Source organism: Canis lupus, chromosome 13 (genome assembly GCF_048164855.1).
Source record: "Canis lupus baileyi chromosome 13, mCanLup2.hap1, whole genome shotgun sequence".
NCBI lineage: Eukaryota > Metazoa > Chordata > Mammalia > Carnivora > Canidae > Canis > Canis lupus.
In genome coordinates, this window is record NC_132850.1 from 51,953,914 (window position 1) to 51,977,741 (window position 23,828).

General features: G+C 37.4%; 1 protein-coding gene across 17 annotated transcripts in view; it reads left to right on the forward strand.

The window, feature by feature from the left end:
• Positions 1-23,828, forward strand: part of ARFIP1 (ARF interacting protein 1) — a 131,480-nt gene that overhangs the window by 24,254 nt on the left and 83,398 nt on the right. For 11 of the 17 annotated variants that reach the window (XM_072773663.1, XM_072773674.1, XM_072773661.1 and 8 more), the window contains one exon: positions 23,283-23,384. In XM_072773663.1, the coding sequence (XP_072629764.1) occupies positions 23,292-23,384 (93 nt within the window). In that variant the 5' untranslated portion in view covers positions 23,283-23,291. Of the gene's footprint in view, positions 1-5,647; positions 5,737-9,982; positions 10,103-23,282; positions 23,385-23,828 lie in introns of those variants that run through there. The other 6 variants (XM_072773667.1, XM_072773665.1, XM_072773666.1 and 3 more) reach the window with 2 other exon arrangements.

Sequence of the window (23,828 nt, forward strand, 5' to 3'; positions counted from 1 at the left end):
TTTATTACTTGCTAGCTGCATGTCATTAAGCAAATTTCATAGTCTGTTTTCTTACCTGTAAAACAGGAATAATAATGGTACGTATGTTAGAGAGTTGTGGGTTAAATGAGACAATGTACACAGAACAATTAGAACTAAATAAATTTTAAAAAATTTTTTTTAAATTAAAAAAAAAGGAACTAAATAAATTAATATATGAAAAATAGGTCAGCCCCGGTGACCCAGTGGTTTAGTGCCACCTTCAGCCCAAGGCGTGATCCTGGAGACCTGGGATCGAGTCCCACATCAGGCTCCTTACGTGGAGCCTGCTTCTCCCTCTGCCTGTGTCTCTGCCTCTCTCTCTCTCTCTCTTTCGCTCTCTCATGAATTTATTTATTTATTTAATAAATAAAATCTTTGAAAAAGAAAAACAGAATAGTGCCTGATACATGGTAAGTACTCATTAAATGTTAGGTCTTAATACATTTGGAAGGATACACTATCTAAATTATTTAAATTCTTTAACCTTCGTAGTTCTCAGTTTCCTCATCTGTAAAATTGGGAAAATCCCATCTACCTCACAGGACACCTGTGAGGGTTAAATGAAATAATTAATATGACATGCTTAACACAGTGCCTTGCATGTAGAAAGCAGTTGATAAAGATCAGGTTTTCAGTTATTGTCGTATTAGATTTGGGAACCATGAAGCTGTCAAACAAGCTTCATAGCATTCTAACATTCTGAAAAGTTTCTAGGCCATTTCATAGTTTTCCCTTGATACTCAGAAACATTCATAAGACAGTTTTCCATTTATTCACTTCTTATAGCTCTTATGTCAGGGTCTTAGGTTGCAAGCAATGAAACCAACTCCATCTCACTTACATGGAAAAGACATTTACTAGGAGGATATAAGGTAGCTTACAGAATTGTCAGAAAGATTAGAAAACTAGAATCCAGGCTTTATACCTAGAACTATGCCCAAAATCATGGTTCAGCACTGTTTCAGTGAGGGTACCATGCTGCATTGCCTAGCACCACATGAAGCAGCCAGCACTGCCAGTGCCCCTGTCTGTGGTGTCTAGGTGCCACCACTAGTGCTGTGTGGCCACTGCTGACCCAGAATTTGATCTTGCTGCAAGTTATGGCTGCTCTAGAGTGAGATCCCGTCGTCCCTCTTTCCTTCTTATCCCTGGTTTCTGATTCCAGGTCTGGGGCAAGTGCCTTTTATTTGACAGAACTCAGATCATATGGCAGTTTCCCCAGAGCTTGGAGAACAAATAGTAGTAACTCATATAGTTCTTCTTATAAGTCAGGGATTGAACCCAAGTAATCTGGCTCCAGATATTTACTTAATTATCTGGCATTTTGAGCTTTTATATAATAAGACACAGGCACTTTCCCCAGCCTTACCATGTGGAGGCTTTCCCCACTATTGGAGGGGACTGTGGCTGGGCAGCCAAAAGAATGAGATATATATCATATTTGACTAAAATCTGATTTGGCAAACCAGTTTTTGCCTCTACTGCTGATTTTTTTTTTTTTTTTAATTAAGAGAAAGGACACTGGATATGGGAAACGGGGATTTTTTTTTTTTAATGCTCTGACTTTTTTTAGATATTCTTTTAGAAGGCAAGTGCATATGATTTTCAGACTGGCTTAAACAGGGAATTTAAGTCTGTAAGTGACAGGACTCTGCAGTGATTTTTATAGTGAGAGGTTATTAGTCTAATATATTTTTGTCATGGAGACATATGTTTTGGAAAATGACAAACTTTATTTGCTATTAGGTTGTAGAGCTGCAAGTCAGTCCTTCTTTATAGATAGGTACTATAATCAGGCCATAAGCCTCCCCCTACCATCTTGGGCTTTCTGGGTGGATTTGGGGCTAACAGGAGAAATGGATCCTCTAACATTAGAGAGGACAGAATGGAATTTTCCCCTTTCTTAAAAAAGAAAATCAACAGTTTATTGAGATAAAATCTTCATATGATAAAATGCACCTGTTTTAAATATGAGTTTTGACAAATGTATAAACTTGGGAAACCATAATGATAATCAAGATACAGATTGTTTCCGTCATCCTAAAGTGTCTGTGTCCCTTTGCAGTCAATCCTTACCCCCACCCCTGCCCACCCTCTCTCTGTTTCTCAAGGAAACAGCTGATCTGTCTTAATAGGTTTTGTATGTGCTAGAGTTCTATATACATGGTTTTGTATGTGCTAGAGTCACATATATAAATGTGCTAGAGTTTATTTACTATGTATTCTTTTGTGTTGGGCTTTTTTTGGCTCAGCATAATGTTTTGAGATTGTTACTGCATACATCAGGAACTCATTTCTTTCTGTTGCTGAGGGATATTACATTATGTGTACATTCCACAGTTTATCCATTAATCTGTCTTTTTTAATCCATTAACCTGTTAGTGGGCATTTTTTCCTAGTTGGGGCTCTTATGAATAAAAGCCACCATGAAGATGCTTATAAAAGTCTCTTCTGGACATTTGTTTTAATATCTGTGGTGAATGGTTAGGTATAGAATGGCTGAGTCATATGGTCAAATGTGTATTTACTTTTTTTTTTTTTAAAGATTTTATTTATTTATTCATGAGAGACACACAGAGAGAGAAGTGGGGACATAGGCAAAGAGAAGCAGACTCCCCACAGGGAGCCTGATGTGGGACTCGATCCCGGATCCTGGGATCACACCCTGAGCTGAAGGCAGATGCTCAACCGCTGAGCCACCCAGGCATCCCAACACTGCTTGAATTTTTAAGAGTGAGGAAGATTGCTGGAGGTCACTGAAAAGACATAATGACAGCCGCTGACCCATAAGCTGGACCTGGGCATTCAGAGGCTCCCTACCCCCTTTCTCCATCCTTGGAATGTGGGTTCTGCTTGACTTTCGAGCTCCCAGAGGCTGCTCCGAGAACATATCCTTGAAATAGTGATATGGTGTTGAAAACACCTGCATGGTATACATATTTAAGGCCTCTTCATAAACTTTTAAGATTTGGCAGATGGGCATGGGAATCTATTCATCTTGCTGCCGCTCAGGACAAGCCTCGTAGGGAAGTTCCCTTTGCTTATTAAAACTTCCACCTACCAACCTCTAGTGGCCTGCTGCTTTCTTCAGCTCTCCCTGTCCTCCAGGTATTTGGAGGGAGGGGGAATTTCAGATTACATCAGGGAAGCAAAACAGCAAGGACACAGGGCAAAATGATGCCTTCAAAACTGAAGGCAGGTGAATATAGAGTCATGACTTACCACAGCAAAATCTCACTAGTAGAAATCATCCTGGGAACTAGTGCTGGGGTAGGAAAACCTGAATTGTAACCAACAAATTATAGAAAGCTCACTGTGGAGAACAGAGAGAGATAAAAATTCCAGGGTGACCCAGTCATAAGAGACAATTTGCCCAACAAATTGTGAATTTTACCTCCAAGACCTGGACCAGGTTACCATGGTAAATATTGGAGAAAAATCCCCTCATGCTTCCAGTAGGGAGAGATATGGAACCATTTTGAAATATACCAGACCGACCACATTGTTCTTCTTTTTAAAGATTTTATTTATTTGAGAGAGGGAGAGAGAGAGAGCATGAGCATGTGCACAAGCAGGGGAAGTGGAGGAGGGAGAAGCAGGTTCCCTGCTGAGCAGGGAGCCCAATGCAGTGCTCAATCCCAGGACCCTAGGATCATGACCTGAGCCGAATATAGACATTTAACTGACTAGCCACCCAGGTGCTTTTCATTCATTCATTTATTTGAGAGAGAAAGTATGCATGCAAGGAGGGGGCAGGGAAGAGGAAGAGGGAAAGAGAGAAGGAGGAAGCCGACTTCCACTGAGTGGGAAGCTGAACACAGGGCTTGATCTCAAGACCCTGAGATCATGACTGAGCCAAAACCAAGAGTCAGACACTTAATGGACTGAGCCCCACCACTCTTCTTCTTAACAAGGCCTACCCTCAGGAGAAACCAGAACCTAACCTGCTTGGGTATAATCAGCTCCTAACTGACCTCAGGAAGGGAAATAACCAAATCTAGCACACTTTAGCTATCTTGTCCCACCTAAGCGAGAGAAAAACTGAGCAACACTTGTGAAGTTCACAGTCTGGAGGCACGGGCTCACTAAAAGACTACGACCTAACCATGGTGGTATATAATGCTGCTTCCCTTCTCCCATACTCTACCACCATATTGCTAAAGACCTATTAAGAGCAGTTCCTTAAAAAAAAAAAAAAAAAAAAAAAAGGCAGTTCCTTTTACATCCTGATTATCAAGAAAAAATTATAAGACCTACCAAAAGGCAAAAAATGCAACGAAGAAACAGCAAGCATCACAACTAGATATGGCAAGGATGTGGGAATTATCAGACTGGGAATTTGACAACTATGACTAATATGCTAAGGGCTATAATGGACAAAGTAGACAGCATGAATGAACAGATGGGCAATATAAACAGAGATACCGAAATAGTTGGAAAGAACCAAAAAGAAGTGCCAAAGATCAAAATCACTGTAACAGAAATGGGCTTACTAGACTAAATAATGATCTTGAGTAGGCAAATATTTCTTAGGACACAAAAACCATCAAATAATAAAAGAGAAACGCTGATAACCTGGGCTTCATCAAAATTAAAAACCTGTTTTCAAAAGATACCATTGAAAAAAAAAGAAAAGGCGGGCAGCTCGGGTGGCTCAGCAGTTTAGCGCCGCCTTCAGCCCAGGGCCTGATCCTGGAGACCTGGGATGGAGTCCCATGTTGGGCTCCCTGCATGGAGCTTGTGTCCCTGCCTCTCTCTCTGTCTCTCTCATAAATAAATAAGTAAAATCTTTAAAAAAAAAAAAAAAGAAAGAAAGAAAAGAAAAGGCAAGCCACAGACTGGAAGAGAATAGATGTAATACACACATCTGACAAATGACTGGTATTCAAATATATAAATACACACATCTGACAAATGACTGGTATTCAAATATATAAATATGTATATAATAATATATGAGCCTTGCAACTTAGTAATAACAACTCAAATAAAATATGGCCAAAATTTTAACAGGCACTTTACAAAGGAAAATATATGAAAGGTAAGTATATAAAAAGGTGTTCAACGTCATCATCAGGGAAATGAAATTTAAACCCACATTAAGATACAAGTACATACCCACTATAATGGGCTGAAGTTTAAAAAGACTGACAAATGTTGGCAAAGAGTAGCTGGAATTTGCATACAATGCTGGAGGGAATGTAATAAAGTGCTTCACTTGGAGAAATGTTTAGCAAATTCTTATAAAAGTAAATACATGCTCCAATTGGGATGCCTGGGTGGCTCAGTAGTAGAATTGCTGAGTCCTAGGATAGGTATATATTTAAATTTAATAGCACTGCCAAATAGTTTTCCAAAGTAATTTTTACCAATTTTTACTTGCACCAACAGTGTAGAAGAGTCTAGTTGCTCTACATACTTGCTTAACACTGGTTTTGTCATTGTTTCTAATTTTGGCCATTTCAACAAGTGTATGATTGTATCTGATTTATGGTTTTAATCTAGATGAACTGAAGGACTCATAGATCCTTCCCACTACTAAAGTTGTGTGTGTGTGTGTGTGTTTAGAATCTAGGGCATCAGATCAGTGATTCTTTTTCTTTTTTTTTTTTTTTTTTTTTTCAAGTTTTATTTCAGTAATCTCGGCTCAAACTTAGAACTCCAAGATCAGGAATTGCATGATGCCCCCACTGAGCCAGCCAGGCACCCTGGCCAGTAAGTTTTTAAAATAGTTTTATTTATTTATTTATTTATTTTTATTATTATTTTTTTTGATATTATGTATTCATGAGAGACACACAGAGAGAGGCAGAGACATAGGCAGAGGGAGAAGCAGGCTCCATGCAGGGAGCCCGATGTGGGACTTGATCTTGGGACTCCAGGATCACACCCTGGGCCAAAGGCAGGTGTTAAACTTCTGAGTCACCCAGGTGTCCCTAAAAATAGTTTTAAAAGTTCACCAGGTGATTCCCCCTTTTTTTTCCTTGATCAGAAGGACCTCCCCCCCCTTTTTTTAATATTTTATTTTTTTATTTTAGAGCAAGAGAGGGAAAGAGCTTTGTAATATAACTTGTAGTTTGGAATTGTGATGCCTCCAGCTTTGCTTTTCTTTTTCAAGGTTGCTTTGGCTATTTGGGGTCTTGTGGTTCCCTACAAATTTTAGAATTGTTTATTTCTAGCTCAGTGAAAAATGCTGTTGGTATTTTGATAGGGGTTGTATTAAATCTGTAGATTGCTTTGGGTAGTATATATATTTTAACAATATTTGTTCTTCCAACTCATGAGCACGGGATGTCTTTCCATTTCTTTGTGTCATCTTCAATTTATTTCATCAGTGTTTTATAGTTCTTAGAATACAGATCTTCACCTCTTTCATTAAGTTTATTCCTATTTTATTATTTTTGGTGTAATTGTAAATGGGATTATTTTCTTTTGGGGGGGATTATTTTCTTTATTTCTCTTTTCACTGCTTCATTATTAGTGTATAGAAATGCAACAGATTTATGCACATTGATTTTTGTCCATTATTTTGTCCATTATTGCCCTTAGCATGTATTTGTATCCTGAGACTATTGAATTCACTTACCAGTGATTGTCGTTTTTTGGTGGAATTATTGGGATCTTCTATATACAGTACCATGTCATCTACAAATAGTGAAAATTTTACTTCTTCCTTGGGAACTTGGATGCCTTTTATTTCTTTTTGTTGTCTAACTACTATGGCTAGAACTTCCAGTACTGTGTTGAATAAAAGTGATGAGAGTGAGTCTTTGTCTTGTTCTTGAACTTAGGGAGAAAGCTCTCAGGTTTTCCCCATTGAGTATGATGTTAGCTGTGGGTTTTTCATATGTAGCCTTTATTATATTGAGATATGTTCCCTCTAAATCTACTTTGTTGAGGACTTTTATCATGAATGGGTGTTGTACTTTGTCAAATGCTTTTTTTCTGCATCTATCAAAATGATTGTATGGGTTTTTTTTTTTTTTGATTGTATGGTTTTTATCCTTTTTCATATTATTGTGATGGATCACATTGATGGATTTGTGAGTAATGAACTATCCTTGCATCCCAGGAATAAATCCCACTTGATCGTGGTAAATGATTTTTTAAAATATATTGTTGGATTCTGTTTGCTAGTATTTTTTTGTTCAGAGTTTTTGAATCTATGTTCATGGGAGATATTGGCGTGTAATTCTCCTTTTTTGTGTTGGCTATCTGGTTTGTTATGAGGGCGATTTCTCATAGAATGAATTTGGGAGATTTCCTTCTATTTTTTTTTCCAATATTTTATTTATCTATTAGAGAGAGAAAGGGCACATGCATGAGTGGGGGGAGGGGCAGTGGGAGAGGGAGAAGCAGACTCCCTGCTAAGCAGGGAGCCTTATGCAGGGCTTGAGCCCAGGGCTCTAGGATCATGACCTGAGCTGAAGGCAGACACTTTACTGACTAAGCCACCCAGGCCCCCTTTCCTTCTTCTATTTTTTGAAATAGTTTGAGTAGAATAGGTTTTTAACTCTTTATAAATGTTGTGGTAGAATTTGCCTATGAAACTGGTCCTAGACTTTTGTTTGTTGGGATTTTGTATTACTGACTCACTCTCCTTGCTGGTAATCAGTCTTTTCAAATTTTCTATTTCTTCCTGCTTTGGTTTTGGCACATTCGTGTTTCTAGAATTTTATTACTTCTAAGTTGCCTAATTTGTTGGCATATAGTTGTTTATAATATTCTCTTACAATTGTTTGTATTTCTTTGGTGTTGGTTATTATCCCCTTTCTTTTGTGATATTTTTTTCATTTGAGTCCTTTCTCCACCACCACCAACCCCCTTTTTTTTAATAAATCTGGCTAGAGGTTTATCATTTTTGTTGATCTTGTCAAAGAACCAGCTCCTGATTTCATTGATCTGTTGGGTTTTTTTTTTAGTTTCTATATCATTTATTTCTGCTCTAATCTTTATTATTTCTTTCCTTGTGCTGGCTTAAGGTTTTGTTTGTTCTTTTTCTAGCTCCTTCAAGTGTAAGACTAAGTTATTTATTTGAGATTTTTCTTGCTTCTTAAGGTAAGCCTGTATTGCTGTAAACTTCCCTCTTAGAACCACTTTTGCTACATCCTGAAGGTTTTGGACCATTACATCTTCTTTTTAATTTGTCTTTGTGTACTTTTTGATTTCTTTGATTTCTTGGTTGATTCATTCATTGTTTAGTAGCATGTTATTTAATCTCTATGTATTTGTGATCTTCCTGGATTTTTTCTTATAGTTGATTTCTAATGTTATTAACGTTATGGTCAGAAAAGCTGCATGGTATGAAAAGCTGCATTCAGTATTTTGAATTTGTTGAGACTTGTTTTGTGTTCTAATCTGTGATCTCTTCTGGAGAATGTTCCATGTACATTTGAAAAGAATGTGTATTCTGATGTTTTAGGATGGAATGTTCTTAATATATCAGTTAAATCCATCTGATCCACTGTGTCATTCAAAGCCGTGGTTTCCTTGTTGATTTTTTGTTTGGATAAAGTGTCCATCAATGTAAGTGGGGTGTTAAAGTCCCCTACTATTATTCTATTACAATTGATTAGTTCCTTTATGTTTATTATTAACTGTTTTATGTATTTGGGTGCTCCCATGGTGGGTGCATAAATTTTTACAATTGTTATATTTTCTTGTTGGATTGTTTCCTTTAAGTGTCTTTCATTGTGTCTTGTTATAGTCTTTGTTTAAAAGTCTGTTTTGTCTGATATAAGTATTGTTATCTTGGCTTTCTTTCGACATCCATTTGCATGATAAATGTTTCTTCATCCCCTCAGTCAACCTGCAGGTTGTCTTTAGGTCTGAAATGAGTCTCTTGTAGGCAGTCTATAGATGGGACTTATTTTCTTTTTGGGATTTTTTTTTTTTTTTTTTTTTTTTTTTAGTAAGAGAAAGAAAGGAGATATCACAAGCAGTGGGGTGGGGGAAGCAGAGGGAGAAAGAAAGAATCTTAAGGAGGCTTTATGCCCATCATGGAGCCTGTTGTGGGCTTGATCTCACGACTCTGAGATCATGACCTGGGCTGATCATGATTGGGGGGATTGGATCAAGGGTTGGATGCTTAACCAACTCAGCCATCTGGTCACCCCTGCATCGTGAGTTTTTTTTTTTTTTTTTTAATCTGTGACCCTATGTCTTTTGATATAGCATATTTAATCTATATTCAAAGTAATTATTGATAGATATGTATTTATTGCCATTTTGTTACTTGTCTTTTTTTTTTTTTTTTGATGCTTACGTTTTCATGGTTTGCTGGTTTTCTTTAGTGATATACTTAGATTCCTTACACTTTATTTTTTGTATATCCTTCACTGATTTTTACTTTGTGGATACCAATTTGTATATATCTTCTGCATATAGCAGTCAGTATTAAGCTGATGGTTGCCTAAATTTGAACTCATTCTTCTCTCTCCTCCATGTTTTGGATATTTGGTATCATATTTTACATTTTTTCATTTTGTGCTTGTGATTTTTATACTTTTCTTTTTCTTTTGTGCTTCCTATTTTTCTCACATTTCTGTTTTTTGTTTTCCACTCACAGAGTCCCCTGTAACCTTTCTTGTAGGGCTGATTTAGTGGTCATGAGTTCTTTTAACTTTTGTTTGTCAGAAAAACTATCTCTCCTTCTATTCTGAATGATAGCCTTTCTAGATAAAGTATTCTTCACTGCAGATTTTTTTTTCTTTTGAGCACTTTGAATGTATCATGGCACTCTCTCCTGACTTAAGTTTCTGGGGAAAAATCAGCTCATAGCTTTATGGAATTTCCTTTATATGTTACTCTCTCCTTTTCTCTGGCAGACTTTTAAATTCTTTCATTATCACTATTTTTTGCTGTTTTAGTTACAATATGCATTTGGTGGGGACCTCCTTGAGTTAAATTTATTTGGAGATCTCTGTGATTTCTGAATATATATTTCTGTTTCCCTCTTTAGATTTGGGAAGTCTTCAGCTGTTATTTCTTCAAATACATTTTCTGCCCCCCTTTCTCTTCTCCTTCTGGGATTCCTGTAATGAAAATATTATTATTATGCTTGATGGAGTCACAGAATTCTGTAAGTCTGTTCTATTATATAGTATTTGTTTGTCTCCACCTGTTCAACTTGATTGCTTTCCATTACTCTATCCTCCAGGTCACTGATAACATTTCTCTGCTTCCTGTAGCCTACTACTTATTCCATCTATTGTATTTTTAATTTCATTTATTGAGTTCTTCAACTGTGGTAGGTTATTTTTTTAATTTTTTTCATCAAAGGTCTCTAATGTCCTCACAGCCTTTTCTGACAGCCTTTTCTGAAGTCTTCTATGATCATTACTTTAAATTCTGTATCAGGCATATTACTTATTTCTGTTTCACTTAGTTCTCCTGTTGCGAATTTTGTCCTATTCTTTCATTTGGGATGTATTTCTCTGTCTCTTCATTTTTTTCTACTTGTGTTCTCTATGTTAGGAAAGTCATCTCTTGAAAGTAGTGGTTTTATGAAGAAGAGATTTTGTAATGCCCTGCAGTACAGTGTCCTCTGTTCACCAGAATCTGGCATTTCAGGGGAGCCTCCTCTGTGTGTTTCTGGCATCCTGCTATTGTGTCTATTGCTTTTCATTTTAGTTCAGACATCTTCCCTGACTCCCTGCCTGTTGGGGGGTGTGCTTGCTGTCTGTGATGTTAGTGAGACCCAGGCAGCTGGCTCTAGGGAGGCATAACCATAGAAGGGCTTGGGGTCAGAACCATGGTGTTAGCAAAGTTTGCATCAAACCACTTGTCCTAGGCAGGATCCCTGGGGGTGCAGCAGTGCACTGCAGCTGCAGTGGCTAGTGGTGTGGCATCTGTGCATACGGTGCCCAGTTACAATGCCTGTGCATGCCACATTAGCATAAGTTGCACTGCGCTCAGGGTCCAGGCCAACAAGCGTGGAGTGGGTATGTCTCTGGAAAACTTGTTGAAAACACACTGCTAACAGGTTAGGTAGCAAGTGTCTGTGCAGCACCCCCTCCCTCAGGCGGCTCTGTGTTTATGCTGGGGGCAGAGGAGGAAAATGGCACCTGCCAACTCCTTTGTGCCCGAAGAAGTCCCCCAGCACACTCCCTTCAAGTTTGCCCAGGGCAAAGTCAGCTGACTGTTAAAGTTCCAGGCTCCCAAGTCCTATGGCTATACAAACTCATGGAATTAAGCCTCTCTGGTTTTCAATTGAGCTTTCTGACATTTCCCCCTCTCCAAGCTGGCAGCTCCAGACCACTGTTTCTGTCCTTTTTAACCTCTCCAATATGGTTCCTCTACATTTAGTTGTGGAATTTGTTATGCCAATCTTCAGATGGGTCTCCAGTTTATTTACTTGGATGTAAGTGATACCTAGTTTTAAATGTGGTACAAGATGATTTTAGGATCCTCCTACTCCACCAATTTCCCAAGCCTCTCTGCTCTGTGGTGGTATTTTTTAAAAAGCTCTCACCTTAGTTCTAAGATGGAGAGAAGGTTGAGAATCATTGGCATATATGAATGAAACTTTTCAGGGTTTTGCTGTATACCTTTTAGGGATGAAACACTCAACTATAAAATCTTTATTAGGGACGCCTGCCTGTATGGCTTGTTGGTTGAGTGTCTGCCTTCGGCTCAGGACATGATCTCAGAGTCCCGGTATCAAATCCCACATCGGGCTCCCCGGAGGGAGCTTGCTTCTCCCTCTGCCTACGTCTCTACCTCTTTGTATCTCTCATGAATAAATAAAATCTTTGTTAGATATATGCTATGTTAATTTATCCCCAGTTTGATCCACTGAAAAGACTTAAGAAGCTAGTATCCAGTTGCATGTTTTTGGTTGTAGAATATATTAACTCTCAGGGTCAGTTCTGGACTCGTTATTTTGGTTTTGCATTTCTCTTCATGTTACAAGGCTAATTCTGCTTTTAAAGTGCATTCTAGTACATGTGAGTCAAGAAAATAATTTACTGTAAAAATAAATGCACTTTTACTGTCAGCACACAAAGCAGTATCCCAGTCGTGTAGTATTTGCTCAGCTTTGCTCTCCTTAATTATCATATGAATTTAGAACGTCGGAAGAGGGTGGTCCGGGTGGCTCAGCGGTTTGGCGCCTGCCTGCAGCCCAGGGTGTGATCCTGGAGACCCGGGGTCGAGTCCCACGTTGGACTCCCTGCATGGAGCCTGCTTCTCCTTCTGCCTGTGTCTCTGCCTCTCTCTCTCTGTGTCTCATTAATAAATAAATAAAATCTTAAAAAAATAAAAAAAAAGAACGTAGGAAGAAAAGGCATGACTTTGTTGTTGCTTTATAAAATAAAAAGTGAATAAAATGTGTTTACCTTTTTGTTAATGAATATCGTAGTAAATCTAATCTCCTGTAGATACATAGGTCTGCCACATGAGGATGGTTTTAGATCATCTCCAAACAAATAACATTATAATAAGGTGTATGATATCCATATATTGGATTTTTAAAAATTCTTTAAAGTTTATATCTCATCATTGTTTCCAGAGATTGAACTGTATAATATGTGTGCCCAGTACTTATTTTCTGACTTGGAGATAATACAGTAAGGGTGGGTCAGGTATGTACTGACCTGTTTGTTAAATTCCTACTGACCTGTTTGTTAAATTTCTGAGAATTTTATAAGCCAGTTCTTAAATACAGGCATTATCTGAAAATAAAGATTTATAAATTTATAGTAAAGATATATATTAAAAACAGTAAATAACTCAAAACTTGTCAGTTCCTAAATATTTTACTGTACTTCACACTATTAGCTGTGCTCTTGAGATTATTTGTGTTTATGGTGTTTCTCTAATGGAAATACTATATAATGATGTGCTAGTGCACATCTCTTCCCATCTCTAGACATGTTAGAAGCTTGAAATTGCCATAGGGGAGTATTGACTCCCTGAAAATTAATATAGGAAGCCTCACTAAAATGGAGGTGGGAGGCCAGAGTGAGAGTTCTTACGCCCTACCATTCATCATCAGTTGTAGACCCCAGCGAAAAGGGAGAGAGTACCTTGTATTCCTGATAGGAAGAGCCTATACATTATTACGCCAGCAGGAGAAGCAGAGGGAGAAGGAGAGAGCGAATCTTAAGCAGGCTTGGAGCCCAAAACAGGGCTTCATCTCACAACTCTGAGATCACAACCTGAGCCGAAATCAAGAGTTGGATGCTTAAGCAACTGAGCTACCCAGGCACCCCTAAAATTTATTATTTTTAATTTGGAAAACTGGTTGTTAAACATTTACTGGCACAGTATTAGAAGCATCTTTCTTTTATTCAGTGAATGCTTACTATGGGCTAGGTACTCTTTATAAGTGCTTTGAATACATCCTCCCTCAAGCATTATCTGAGATGCGTATTTTTTTTTTAATTTGTATGCATAAGAAAAATAAGATTAAGTAACAAAGATCACAAAATAACTACCATATTGTAGATCTGGTATTTTAACTTAAGTCTCATTTCGAAGTCCTTATTCCTTCTCATTATATCGTGCTGTCTTTCCAAGGCTCTGGAATAAGTTTTTAAAGAGCTAACATTTGAGTCTTAAATTATGGGCAAGATGTTATTAGATATGAAGATGGAAGAACATTTTAAACATTGGAAACCATTTGAACAAATGTTCACAAAAGCAGAGTGCATTTCATTCCAGAAACTGCAAGCAGATTTAGTAGATCTTTAGAAGGGTAAATGTTATGAGACGTGAAGCCTGAAAAGTTGATTGGACCCTATTGTGAAGGACTTTGTCTTACTCTGTTCTGGCTACTAGACCAAAACACTGATAGGGTGGCTTATAAACAACAGAAATTTATTTCTCACAGTTCTGAAGGTTGGGAGTTTAAGATCAGATACCAGCAAAATCAGGTTCTGGTGAAAGCCCTCTTCTAAAGAGTTCTTTTGGGTCTCTAAGAACACTAATCCCATTCATGAGGACTCTAAACACCTTGACCCAAGCAGCTCCTATCAGACCCACCTCCTAATACCATCACAGTGGGTATTAGGATTTTATCATGTGAATTTGAGGAGTGGGGGATACAAACAATCTGACCATAACAAACCTTAAATAACAGGAATCTTAGAACAGAAGAGAGTCTAATTTTATTTCTAAAGGTCATAATTATTCCCCAAAGCCTTTTGTATAATTATTTTGAGTGTTTAATTTAAATTTAAATTTAAATTCAAATTCAATTTCAGTTTAAAGCATGAGTGAAATACTATGAATGGTTTTTGTTCAGGGAGAGGACATGGAGTTTTTGGTTTTGAGCCCTCTTCTACCAACTTGTGTATTAGTTATTAATTTTCACTTCTGTAAGGTTTAGTAAATGATGTTTCTAAAAATAGGTCATTCTTTGTGGATAAGAAAGTGAACAGGTAATAACCAGAATATTTGTATATCTTTTGGCAAATGAATATTCCTGTTACCTGCTTTATGGCATAAAGTGGTATTAGTTTATCATACTTTTCATTTTCAGAGCATGTTATACACTAAAACAATACATAGTTTTACTGTTATAATTTTCTCTGCTGTGTCTGCATCATGAACTCTTTTACCCTCTTCTTCATCTCTTTTGCATTACCCTCTACCCCTTAATATTCCATTGGATGCTTCTCTTCAGTTTCTCTTCTCCCTCTTATCAGTCCATGCCATCCTACATCCCTATATTGTTAACTCCCAGACCTAATGTGTTCAGACTTGCATTTTGAAATTCCTGATGTGCTAGTGGACTTACATACCCCACAAACATTCTCAAATTCAGAATGTCTACAACACAAACTCATTTTCTGACCCTCTCAAAGCCAAATAAACCTCTCCTTTTCCCACTTTGGTGAATGACATATTTGTCTTTCTAATTGTCCAAACCACAAATTGGGTATGGGGCAGGAAAAGGCATAAATCATCCTAGATGGTTTTTACTTTTTTGTCTTCCACAATCCAGTCACTCTGTCTCTTCTGCCCCCCCCCTTTTTTTTAAGATTTTTTTTTTTTTTTTTTAAGAGAGAAAGAGAATGCACACAAGCAGGAGGGGCAGAAGGAAAGGGAGACAGAATCTCAAGCAGACTCCACACTGAGCCCAGAGCACAGCTCGGGGCTTGATCTCCGGATCTCACTCTGAGATCATGACCGGAGCCAAAATCAAGAGTCAGATGCTCAACTGACTGAGTCACATAGGCACCCCTCTTTTTAAATAACTCTTGAATCCACCTTTTTCTATTCCCACAATCTTAATTTAGATCATTATTAGTTCTTATTCGAACTGTAAAGTAGTGTCTTAATTAGATTTTTTTTTTAAGATTTTATTTATTTATTCATGAGAGACACAGAAAGAGAGACAGAGACAGAGGGAGAGGGAGAAGCAGGCTCCATGCAGAAGCACGACGTGGGACTCCATCCCGGAACTCTAGGATCACACACACTCTGGGCCTAAGGCAAGAGCTAAACCGCTGAGCCACCCAGGGATCCTCCTTAATTAGTTTTTCTATGTGGAGTCTCCCCTTAATTAGTTTTTCTATATGGAGTCTTTCCTTCTTTCCCCTCAGTCTAATCTCCCATGAGACTATTCTCTAAAATAAATGATCAAGCTCTCTTGCTGCTTTTTTCCTAATCCTTTTCAAAATGAAGTCCACACTTGTCTGGCAGTATGAAGCCCATTATGATAGCGTGCTGCATATTTTTATAGCTTCCTTGTTACTTTTATTTTAAAAGCTTTTGATAAGATACTATACTGAAAGCTTTAACTCTTTATCTAAATTCACCAACTGTTGTTTTGTCCCATTTACTTGAACAGTCTCTCTCTCTGTATATACAACTTCCTTTTTGAGAGTACAACTCTCATATTTGAGAGTGATTTACAAATATTTGTCCCTTTTTTCCTAAGAACAAGGATTTTCTCTTACATAACTTCAGTACATTTATCAAAATTATATAATTAGAAAATTGACACAGTGCTATTGTTTAACCCACAATTGTTCCAATAATGTCCTCTGCATCTCTCGTTCTCCTTGTTTGTGAACTAATCATATTGTACATGTACTTAGCTGTCATTGAAATCTCCTCTTCCATGCAAGATTTCATCTCTTCGTTTCTCATGAGCTTAAGCTTATTGAAGTATTAGGCCAGTTTTTGTACTATTTCCTTGATTTTTGGTGTTTATTTCCTTATTATTTCCTTCATACTGCTTACTTTGAGTTTAATTTGCTCTTTTTTTTTTGTTTTCTTAACGTGCATCCTTATATCATTGGGTTAAGATTTTTTTGTTAAAATATCAGCATTTAAAGCTAATTTCTTCTTTGTCCCATTAATTATTTAGATGTGTTATTTAATTTCCAAATTTTGGTGATGTGGTCATGGATATCTTATGATTGATAGTAATTTAATTCTGCTGTGGTCAAAGTACATATACTATATGGTTTTAGTATTTTAAAATTTATTGAAGCTTATTTTATGCTCTAAATATCTATTTTGCTAAACGTGTCATATTTGTGTGAAAATAATATGTATCCTAACATTATTGAGTTTACTGTTCTATAAAAGTCAAGGTGGCTGATAGTGTTCAGATCTTCTATGTCTATGCAAATTTTCTTTGTCTAGTTCTTTCAATTGCTATGAGATTGGTGGTAAAATCTGTGATTATGGACTTCTGTGTTTCTCCCTTTTAATTCTGTCATTGCTTCATTTATTTTGAAATTTTGTTATTGGGACAAACATACATATATCTGGTTATTATATATTCCTGATGAATTGATCCTTTTATCATTATGAAATGTTCCTCTTAGCTATGTTAATGAAGCTTTGACTAAAACAGATATTAATAAAGCTGCGTTGACTTTCTAGGCCACCATCATCTCTTGGTTAGATTATTGTTAGCCTCCTGCTTATTCTCTTTGCTGCTGCCTTTGTCCACTTATAGTTTAATTCAATGCAGCAGGAAAAGAGTGTTCCTTTTAAATGTAAGTCCGATCATTTCATTCTTAGGTTCAGAACCCTCAAGTGGTTTATATCACTGAAAATAAAATATGGGTTCTTATGATGGTCTCTAAAGCCACACATGTTCTTGCCCCTGGCTGTCTCTTGACATTTCCTTTCTTCTTCCCTTATCCTCCCCTCAAGCCACATGGCCTACTGTCTTTGCCTGCAAAGCTGAGCTTCTTTTCAACTTTTTGTCTTTGTATTTACTATTCCCTCGCCTAGAATGTTGTACTCCCAAATATTTGCATGACTTACTCCCTCACTTTATTCAGGTCTTACAAAAATGTTAATAACTTCTGATGTTCCCCTAGCCTTTTTAAAACTGCACATGCATGAACATATGTGTACATATACATGCCCATTAACACTTATGATTGTATGATAGGCATATTTATTTGTTTTTTCACCAACAAGAATGTAAGCTCTATGAGGGTCTGTTTTGTTCACCACTCTGTTCTGTGTGTCTGAACTTGTGCCTGGCACATTAAAGTGCTCAGTAAATTAGTTGAACCAGTGAGTATATGAATGGGTAATCACCATTCAGCAAAGTTGCTTTACTTGCAATTTCTAGAATATACCAAACTCTTTTCCTACTATGCTGCTATTATTCCTTTTAGAATCTTTCCTTTTCTGTGTCCCAATCTGTTATCCTAAAAGATTCAGCTTAAATACCATTGCTTATTAAGTTTTCCCTCTTAGTGCTCACCGCTTGGTGCTGGGGATCCCTGGGTGGCTCAGCAGTTTAGCGCCTGCCTTCGGCCCAGGGCGTAATCCTGGAGTCCCGGGATCGAGTCCCACATTGGGCTCCCTGCATGAAGCCTGCTCCTCCCTCTGCCTGTGTCTCTGCCTCTGTGTATGTGTGTGTTTGTCTCTCATGAATAAATGAATAAAATAAATAAATAAATGAATAAATAAATAAAACCGTTTTAAGTGCTTCCCTCTGGTGTTCACCCCCACTGTATTATAATTATTTTTTTTGTCTACAGTACAGTTTATGTAAGCCTAAGACCTGATTTCTATTTTTGTTTTATCCTATGTACATTACCTAGAAGATAGTAAACACCTGTTGAATCACCTGCTGTTTTTAGGGAGAAGAAAGTAAGAATATATCTTATGGGACACCTGGGTGGCTCAGCGATTTGGTGCCTGCCTTTGGCCTAGAGCATGATCCTGGAGTCCCAGGATCAAGTCCCACATCAAGCTCCCTGCATGGAGCCTGCTTCTCCCTCTGCCTGTGTCTCTGCCTCTCTCTCTGTCTCTCATGAATAAATAAATAAAATCTTTAAAAAAAAAAAGAATATATCTTACGGTTTGAAAGAGTGATGATTATTTAGATAGCTAACTCAGTCTTCCAGATTCAATTAGAGACCAAATAACTAGTGTCTCTTATTTGCAAGAAGCAGACACTTAATTCCAACAGCCACAAGTAATCTGGGTATATTGTAAGAATGCAGTAGCAATGAGGAAAGTAGGAATCTCAAAAGAATCCAAGATGGCAAGAACATTCAATGGAAAAAGGAAAGTATTCAGTAATAGATGGTGCTGGGAAACTGAATTACCCACATGCAAAAGAATGAATTTGGACCCTTATATACGAAATCAGCTCAGAAAGGATCAGAGATCTAAATATAAGACCTAAAACTATAAACATTTTTAGAAGAAGATGCAGGGGGAAACTATCATGACATTGGATTTGGCAAAGAATTCCTAAATAAGATACCAGAAGCACTGGAAACAAAAGTAAAAATAGACAAATTGAACTACATCAAAATTGAAAATGTCTGTGCATCAAAGGACACAATCAACAGAGCGGAAAGGCAGCCTATGGAATGGGAGAAAATATTGGCAAGCCATATTTCCAATATGGTTAATATCCAGAATATAGAAATTCAGTTTCCTCCTATGATTCAATGATAAAAACACAACCCAATTTAGAAAATGGTCAAAGGATTTCAATAGACAGTTCTCCAGAGATGATATACACATGGCCAACAAGCATATAAAAAGGTGCTCAGGGGACACCTGGGTGGCTCGGTTGAGCATCTGTCTTCGGCTCGGCGTGATCCTGCAGTCCAGGGATCAAGTCCCACATCAGGCTCCCTGCATGGAGCCTGCTTCTCCCTCTGCCTGTCTCTGCCTGCCTCTCTCTCTCTCTGTCTCTCATGAATAAATAAAATATTTTTAAAAAATAAAATAAAATAAAAAGGTGATAAAATAAAAACGTGATAATTCTGATATATGTTGCAACATGGATGAATCTTGAGGACATTATGCTAAGTGAAATAAGCCAGTCACAAAGTCAAATATTATATGATTCCACTGATAAGGTATCCAAAATAGTCATATTCATAGAAACAGAAAGTAGGATGATGCTTGCCAAGGGCTTGGGGGAGAGGGAAATGCAGAGTTGTTTAATGTATGTGGAGTTTCAGTTTTGTAAGATGAAAAAGTTCTGGAGAGTCTACAGTAGTGTGACTATATTTAATACTACTGAACTGTACACTTAGAAGTGATTAAAATGGGGGCGCCTGGGTGGCTCAATCAGGCATCTGCCTTCAGCTCAGGTCGTGATTGAGCTCCCTGCTCAGCAGGGAGTCTGCTTTTCCCTCTTTCCCCTGCATGTGCTCTTTTTCGCTATCTCTCTCATAATCTCTATCTCCCTCTCTCAAATAAATCTTTTTAAAAAATGATTAAGATGATAAATTGTATGTTATGCGTTTTTTACCACAATTTTTTAAAAATCCAAGAACAGAAGATTTTCATAAGGTCATAATTCAGAAAGGAAGAACCAGACACAGATAACACTGTCAATAAACTTTGATAAGTTTAACATTTCTTTACTAGAGTTTGTGAATTTTTAAGCTGTGACCTGTCATCAACATAACTCTTTCTCTTCTGCTCTCATTTGTCTTCCAATACCCCAGGTGACTAATTCTCTGAGCATCCCTAATTTTTTTTTTAAGATTTTATTTATTTATTCATGAGAGAGACAGGCAGAGACACAGGCAGAGGGAGAAGCAGACTCCATGCAGGGAGCCTGGTGTGGGACTCGATCCCTGGACTCCAGGATCACACCCTGGGCTGAAGGCGGCCCTAAACCGCTGAGCCACCTGGGCTGCCCTGAGCATTCCTAACTTACACTTCAAATGAGTCTGATTAGCTCAGGAAATTTCTCTTTCTTCTGCTGGGCAATACTTTTCTGACCTGGTCTTTTAGGTTGTGTGAACTGTGGATCAGCCAGCCTAGTGTCACTGGTTCTCTGGTTCAGTTAGTGGCCATTCCTGTAACTGGGGACTATAAAAGTGTTTCTCTAGTAGAGATCAGTGAATTTCTGTAAATTTATGCATAAAGTAGTCAGATATCCTCTAAACAAGACATTTCAAGTTCTTTTAAAACAGATACTACTTTAGGGGGGCCTGGGTGGCTCAGTCAGTTGAGCAACCAACTCATTTCGGCTCAGGTCATGATCTTAGATTGAGCGTGGTGTCAGGCTTTGAGGGCTTTGGTCCCAGAGGGAGTAACTGAGCCACTCAACACAGCATCCACCTATATCTTCTTTATTACTTATGATTGATTAATTGGGGGAGCAGGGCAGAGAAAGAGACCATGCATGCAGTGGGGGAGCAGAGGGAGAGGGACAACCAGTCTCCCGAAGCTCTGAAACACAGCTTAAAAAAAAAAAAAATCAAAAAAAAAAAAGATCAGTATTTTTTATGATCTATTTAGGAATTCAAGGAAAGGGCAGCTCGGGTGGCACAGCAGTTTAGCGCCGCCTGCAGCCCAGGGCATGATCCTGGAGATCCGGGATCGAGTCCCACGTTGGGCTCCCTGCATGGAGCCTGCTTCTCCCTCTGCCTGTGTCTCTGCCTCTCTCTCTCCTGCTCTGTATCTCTCATGAGTAAATAAAATAAAATCTTAAAAAAAAAAAAAAAAAAAAAGAATGCAAGGAAATAAGTAAGTGTTCTGTGAAATGTTTTAAGTGATATTAGCAGGATTTTACATTATTTTGAAAGTTCTTTTTTCATTGGCCTAACCAATTTCAATTTGACATCTTTAAAATGGATTAATAAATACTTTTAAAATTTATAGCATTACTCTATAATACAGTAAAGATTGATAGATATAACCCACATAAATAAAAGCTTTTTGGGAGTACTTGATGATTTTTAAGAATGTAAAGGGGTCCTGAGGCCAAAAGTTTGAGCATTGCTGGTCCGTAGTACTGTTAATAGAGTACTTTAAGTCCTGCCTTCATATACTTGACAATATCTTCTATCTCACATACTTAATGATATACACACCATATGAAAAATATTGTTAGGTATCATTCAATATATTAATAAGACCTTTTTGTTTCATCAAAGTAAAGACTAGGCCACAAACCTATTTGCATTAGTGCTTGCTTTTAGTAGTATGACTTACTGTAATAGAATTCCCTAAATTACAAAAGTATAGTGCAGGTTTTTTTTAAAGGTTCTTGGCCTTGATCCTGTCCTTAACTCCTTAAAAACAAAATGAGTAATGCATAAGCTAAGTATGACAGCACTTAATTATTTTAATCTTTAAAAAAATTCTTCTAGAGAAAATCAAAGAACCTCTTAATACTCTTGGCAGTAGATTCAAGTCTGTACATTAAACACATACACACACACACATACTTTTTTTTTTTTTTTTTTTTTAATTTGACAGAGCACAAGCAGGGGAAGCATCAGGCAGAGGGGGAAAGAAAAGCAAGCTCCCCCTGAGCCGGGATCCTCAGGTAGGGCTCCATCTCAGGACCCTGGGATCATGACCTGAGCCAAAGGCAGATGCTTACCCCACGGAGGCAGCTAGGCACCCACACACACATATATTTTAGTTTGGTTTAGTTTTGGTAATTCTGTACAGTGCAGATTCAGAGGTAGCAGCTGGATTCACGTTTGAACATTAGAACACATACTGTTAAATATCAATTGTGTTTCTAACATACTTTTGTCAAAGTCTTTATTTTAGTGGGCACTATTGTTAAAAGTGTGTGGGAGTGTGTGTCTAACACTTCTAAAGCCATTATTGGTTTAAAAGGGAGGGGGGCTGGGAGTAGAGAATGGCACCTGTTCTCTGTGAAAAGTGAAATAAATGGTTTAGCTATTTACTCTGAAGTTTTTTAATTTTTAGAATGAGGAAAAATAGATCATTTTTAAAATCCTTTACCAGAAAAAAAAAATCCTTTACCAGTATAAAATTCTCATTTTAACTTGTAGCCACATATGCTTTTTACAAGCATGTGCAGTTGGAACAAGGAGAGTTTTTACCAACAAGAATTAACTTTCACTCCTAACTCTGGGAAACAAACTAGGGGTGGTGGAAGGGGAGGAGGGCGGGGGGTGGGGGTGAATGGGTGATGGGCACTGAGGGGGGCACTTGACGGGATGAGCACTGGGTGTTATTCTGTATGTTGGTAAATTGAACACCAATAAAAATAAATTTATTATAAAAAAATAAAGAACTTTCTGTTGCTGATTAACCATATTAAGTTTCTGAAATAAATTTACATTTTATAGAAAATAATGGTTATAAAATTAAGGAGTTTATTTTTATTTTTTTTAGGAGTTTATTTTTAAACACTATTTTTAAAATTTTATTTATTAGAGCTTGAGTAGGGGGGAGGCACAGAGGAGAGAGGAAGAAGCAGATTCCCCTCTAAGAGGGAGCCAATGTGGGGCTTGATCCCAGGACCCTGAGATCATGACCTGAGCTGAAAGCAGATGCCTAATCAACTGAACCACCCAGGCACCCCAAACATTATTTGACTTTTAGAACAGTAAAACCAGAGTGTAAGACTAGTGTAGAGATTGAAAAGTTTTTGTTCTATCGGGGAAACTCTGTAGAAAAGCTGACCTAGAATCCCATTATGTACAACAGGATAAGTAGAGTTGCTGTCGTGGAATTAAAAATCAAGTTTGGCTTTCTGTGATACTTTTTTTCAATTGTAGCTGGTAGTCTATCATAACACTATTTGTGAGGCAAGGCTGTTGCCCACTGGGATCTACAAGTAACTTATTTTTAAACAAGAAATTTTAAGTTGATTGCAGTTTTAAAGGGCAGATGCTTTTTTTATTAGATTAGTGTCATGTTTATTACGTGTTGTAATTATTTTTTTAAATGCTATAATAGTGGCTTTTAAGTGCTATAAACATGAATAGTCTTGAATATCTGCCTTTATGATTTAGTGTTATTTACAACTGTTTCTAATCTTTCTTTTCTTCTTCTCTCTTTTTTTTTTTTTGTTGTTTTTTTTCTAGGAGTCTAGCATGGCTCAAGAATCTCCCAAAAATTCAGCAGCAGAAATTCCAGTGACTAGTAATGGAGAAGTTGATGACTCTCGTGAACATGGCTTTAATAGGGTAATACTTTTCTTTCTCTTAATACAAAGAATCATGCTAAGGCCTTAAATGTTAAGAAGAAAGTAATAGCATTTAATATAGGAATATTTTCTGAGATTGGCTGAAGTGTTAAGAATCTATTGTTACCATGTAGGGATAACTAGGTGGGTCATGTTAGTGATTTGTTAAGATTAAGCCCTCAGCCAGTAAGCATTTAGGCTTTAATGTTCTCATTAGTAATTCTTTTTATGACCAGAGCAAGAGTGTATCTGATGACTTTGGCATATAACTTTATAAAACTATTTAGTTTTATTTGTGATAAGAAAAAATATTAACTTTAGATTAACCTTTCAAAAATTGGCACTGATTTGTTTTTTATGTGTCCTTAGTATGTAATTCCTAAACAGACTTCTCCTGAATTTGCTGTTTACTTTCTAAAGGCTTCTCCTGAATTTGCTGTATACT